This window comes from Miscanthus floridulus, chromosome 9 (assembly GCF_019320115.1).
Source record: "Miscanthus floridulus cultivar M001 chromosome 9, ASM1932011v1, whole genome shotgun sequence".
NCBI lineage: Eukaryota > Viridiplantae > Streptophyta > Magnoliopsida > Poales > Poaceae > Miscanthus > Miscanthus floridulus.
The window spans coordinates 136,640,081-136,645,076 of NC_089588.1; the positions used below are offsets into that span (position 1 = coordinate 136,640,081).

The 4,996-nt window shown below is 43.8% G+C and overlaps 1 protein-coding gene across 2 annotated transcripts; it reads right to left on the reverse strand.

The window, feature by feature from the left end:
- Positions 1 to 3,049: 3,049 nt before the first annotated feature.
- LOC136483041 (disease resistance protein PIK6-NP-like) lies at positions 3,050 to 4,455 on the reverse strand. 2 transcript variants are annotated; one of them, XM_066480156.1, is made up of 2 exons: positions 4,045 to 4,455; positions 3,050 to 3,964 (listed from the first exon to the last, which is right to left on the reverse strand). In XM_066480156.1, the coding sequence occupies exon 2, from the start codon at positions 3,905 to 3,907 to the stop codon at positions 3,125 to 3,127; it is 783 nt and encodes a 260-aa protein (XP_066336253.1). In that variant the 5' UTR covers positions 3,908 to 3,964; positions 4,045 to 4,455; the 3' UTR covers positions 3,050 to 3,124. The 2 variants fall into 2 exon arrangements, with proteins under 2 accessions (XP_066336253.1, XP_066336252.1); XM_066480155.1 differs by having other exon boundaries at positions 3,050 to 3,970; positions 4,045 to 4,454.
- Positions 4,456 to 4,996: the final 541 nt, after the last annotated feature.

A 4,996-nucleotide genomic window follows, 5' to 3' on the forward strand; every position in this document is an offset into this window, starting at 1 on the left:
GCCATACTCATGTGATGTGCACCTCTCTAATGCTAGCACACGTAAGAGTTTAATGCTAGGATGCAATACAAGACCTCGGATATCACACCCATGGGCAACCAATGACCTCAGTTGTGTCATGTCCCTATGACCGTCAGGATAGGATTGATCCAGCAATATCCTGTTCTGGTGTGCTATCCGGCGCACCTTGTGTCGTGATGATGTTCCTCCATCCTCATTTGAGATAGTGATGAAGTTTTCTTTGCCTGCCAGACCACGAATAAGATCAAGGACCATGTCATGAACACGGCAACAATGTATGATGCCTTCCTCTTCTGACTCTACCCCTTGGATCATGTTTCTGTTTATGAGCTGATGGAAGTATTCCACTCCCCGCTGAAACATGCTTGTTCCTCTTTTCTTCTCTATAAAGCCTTCTGCTACCCATTTCCATATCAAAGAATCTTTCTCGATCTCATAGTCTTCGGGATACACACTTAGGTACAGTAAGCAGGTCTTCAGATGAGAAGGCAGATCATAGTAGCTAAGGGACAATATCCACACAGTATCATCTACTTGCTTGTTCTCTCTGCCACGATAGAAACTAGGAGAGCTGCAGACCTCAAACCAATCCTCTCTTGATTTGCCCACCAACAAGGTAGCCATTGTGATGATAGCTAATGGCACACCGCCACATTTGTCCAGGATTTTTTGGGATGCCTCTTCAGGATGATGAGCAGGACATTTGTCTTCACCGCCATATAGCCTCATATAAAAGAGCTTCTTTGAGTTATCATGTGAAAGAGGGCCAAGCTGGTAAACTTCATCGCCACAGGCTACTTCAAGATTTCGAGTAGTTTTGACTACTCTACTTCCATTATTGTTCCGATGCAAAGCTGATCCTATTGGTTGCCAGGAATTTATGTCCCATACGTCGTCAATAACGATGAAGTACCTACCAAAACCCAAAAAGACAGTACAAATGAATAGGCAGAGTTAGTAAACCTTGGAGCATCTATCGTCTATATACTACATCTGTACTATACAAGTATTGAATATGGGTGATGTCTCATTTTTATGTATTCTTTGAAAATTACATACTAGTGGTACTTTATAGATTTTTAGGCAAAGGATGAAAATCCGGATTCCTCTACTCAAGGTAGAATCTGACAGTGGTACTTTGTAACTTTGTATTATCAAATATAAATTGCCTAGCAAAAAAGGAGTATTGTGCCACAACTGCAGCTTTGATTCATAATGAAAAAAACAAACATCTTAGATTTGTTTATCAAATATAAATTCCCTAGCAAGACGAAGTATCAATTGTACCACAATACATAATGAGAAAGAAACAGCTTCAAATTAAATGGTAAACGTATGTATGCTCCCCAATAGTATGCACACAGCACAAGCAGTGTAGCAGATATATATATATATATATATATATATATATATATATATATATTGCCGAGTGCCCGAAACACTCGGACAAAAGACATAAAACACTCGGCGAACAGCACTCGCAAAAAACAGTGACGGCAAAGCCAACTTTGCCGAGTGTTTTTTATCGGGCACTCGGCAAAGCCTTTGCCGAGTGCCCGACACTCGGGGCAAAGTTGAAACCGAAAAAAACCCGAAAAAAATGGGAATTTTTACCCAAAAAAAATGGAAATTTTTTTATCGACATTTTTCGCGTGAATTTCATGGCTACGCGGCCGACGCAATTCGAACCTGAGACCTCCCGCTGTGCACGTACCTCCTCTACCACTACACCACACTCTCACTTGTGTCTGGATTCCGTTTTAGTTCCCAATATATTATACTAAACCGAGTGTAAATTGCATGTTTGAGGCCCTAAACGAATTCAAATAAAAAAGTTGTAAACTACAAAGTTTCATAACTTTTCGAGATCTACACTTTTAGTTTAGGAAGTTTTTCCATCCGAGGTCGTTTACAAAATATGAATTTTAAAATTTTGAAATTCAAACACAGTTTTGCATGACAAGATGTTTTCAAATCAAAAAGTTGTCAACTACGATGTTTCATAACTTTTCGAGATCTACAGAGTTAATTTTGGTTGTTTTATCATCCGAGGTCGTTTGAAAAGTTCGAATTTTAAAATTTTGAAATTCAAACACAGTTTTGCATGACAAGATGTTTTCAAATCAAAAAGTTGTCAACTACAATGTTTCATAACTTTTCGAGATCTATAGAGTTTATTTTGGTTGTTTTTTCATCCGAGGTCGTTTGAAAAGTTCGAATTTTAAAATTTTGAAATTCAAACGCAGTTTTGCATGACAAGATGTTTTCAAATCAAAAAGTTGCCAATTACAAAGTTTCATAACTTTTCGAGATCTACAGAGTTTATTTTGGTTGTTTGGTCATCTGTTCATCCGACATGGTCATTCTAACATTGTTCACAAAGATTTGTGAACAAATTTATTTTCACTTTGTCGTATGAAGAAAAGACCAAAACAAACATTGTACATCTTGATGAGTTATACAACTTTGTAGTTGAAAACTTTTTCATTTGAATTAATTTACTGCTTCAAAATGTGCTTTGAAATTTTCTTTGCCGAGTGTAAAAAAAAATCGGTAAAGAAGCTCTTTGCCGAGTGTCAAAAAAAAAACACTCTGCAAAGAGACTATTTGCCAAGTGTTAAAAAAACACTCGGCAAAGAGCCTCTTTGCCGAGTGTCAAAAAAAAAACACTATGCAAAGACGTCTTTGCCGAGTGCCCGAAAAATAACACTCGGCAAACCACCTGGCACTCGGCAAAGAGCCGGTCTCCGGTAGTGTAATCTGGTGACAACTGATTAATGCATACATCTTGTTTTCAAGGAATTCTCGGAGTTCGCCGATGAGCAGTTGTGGGTCCTTTACATCACGAATGGCCTGGTACATATTTTGGTTGAGGCCTTGTTTAGATCACCTCCAAATTCCAAGTTTTTTCACTTTCTCTCTATCACATCAATTTTTAGCTGCTTGCATGGAGCATTAAATGTAGGTAAAAAAAATAACTAATTGCACAGTTTAGTTGGAAATCACGAGATGAATCTTTTGAGCCTAGTTGATCTACGCTTGGACAATATTTACCAAATAAGACGAAAGTACTACTATTCATTGGGTTGAAAATATTTGCAATCTAAACATGGCCTGAGACGAAAGAAGATGCTGGTGAAGACTTCACCAGGTCAGGATTGCGGCCAACCGAAACAAAGGCTCGACAGTCATATCCCGTACTCAGCTCGTCGTAAACCGCCATGGCAAGAGTGGTCTTGCCCAGACCACCAGCTCCGACCACAGAAACTATCTTGGTCCGGTTGCTGCTGCTGGAGGCGCCAGCATCTCCATGGCCGTGGGTTGATGGCTGAAGCATGTCTATGAGCTCCGCCCTCGTCCTCTCGATGCCGATAATCTGTGCTGCCTCTTTGTGCATGTTCACAAGGCGAGGATCCAGTTTGGTGGCCGGCGAAGGCACCGCAACGGGTATGGAGTACCTGTCGCGGCGGCCCGACACCTCCAGGAGTCGTTTCTTCATGTCCTCGATCGCGCCGGCGATGTCGTGGCGCGCCTTGCTCTTCTTCAACAGCCTGGCCATCTTCTTCTTGAGACGTTTAAGCAAGACTTTCTTGCTTTTAGTGTCAGCAGGGGCGGTCCCCTCCACGACATCGACCAGGAAGGCATCGAGGATGTCCTCCATGTCGTAGGACGCCTCTCTCACCTCGCGAGCCCAGAGCCGGACCTGTGGACCCAGCTGCTCCGGCGGCGTTTCACCCAAGTTGCGGAGAGCCGTGTGTGCACTCTCGAGCTCATTTTTCAGATACTCGATTTGCTCCGGCAGGCCCTTCTGCAGCTTGTACTCCGCCTGCAGCAGCTCGCCGAGCTTGCCGATGATGCTGCCCACTGACCCGGCCACAAGATCCATACCGACGCCAGGATGGAAGATTGGTGAGGTTGAAGACCAAGAGAGATTCCGCACTTGCTGAAGCTATGGGATGAAGAGTAGAGAGACGTGAGTAATTATTGGTGCAGTGCAGTGGAGACGGTTGCGATATATGTCACCTTGCTTGCTCGGAGATGCCGGCCGTACGCTCTCGAGGCCCTCGCCGGTGTGCTGTGGCCTCGCCGGCGTCGCCCTCGAGGTCGCGCTTGGCGTCCGCGTAGCCTGCTCGAACGGAGCCACCTGCCCGCGGCGTTGTGCCCGTCGCTGGCTAGGAGAGCGACGTGCAGGTCGCCGGCTAGGAGAGGACGGGACCTCGCTGCCGCTTGCACAGAGGTGCTACTGGAGGCGAGGAGGACGGGACCTCTGGCTTGGCGACGCAGCAGCTCGGCTCATCTTCAACTTGAGTACTTGACGCTTGACGGCGATGATTCCCGGCGGAGGAAACAAAGTTCTTGCTGTTCGTGGTAGAAAGGAAAGTTATACCCGGCGATGCTTTTTTTTTATGTGGACCCCACCTTGCTTTTAGTCCAGGAGTCATGACTCAGGCTGCGTGCTTACCGTGGTCCTCTCTCCCATAAAAAAAGCGACTCAACGACTGCGGATGCCCTAATGGGTCCCGCCAATGGCAGCAGCAGGTCACGTCTTTGCTGTTGGGTCCGGAGCTAGTGGCATGCGTCTCCCTGACGATGAACTATACAGTACACGCCCTGCTGTTCGGTCCTGGCCTCGTATTATTGCAGTGTACCTACATCTGTCCCCACAAAAACTACAATTTTTATTAATCAAATCTATAAAAAATATTAATATTTATAATACCCAATAAATACAATTTGGTAAATTATGTTGCATATTTATAGTAAATATAGTTATTAGGGGGCATAAATATTGATTAAGATTAAGATAGTTTGATTTTGACCATTCCGACGGAGGTACTGTAGTATATAAATTGTATTATCTCGCATCTATGCAAAAGGCCCTCTATCTAAGTTGGTTAGGTGGTCCGAGTAGTATTTCTCATCTTCTGAGTTCAACTCACCCTGTGAGAGCAAATTTCAGGGTCGTCTTCTTGTT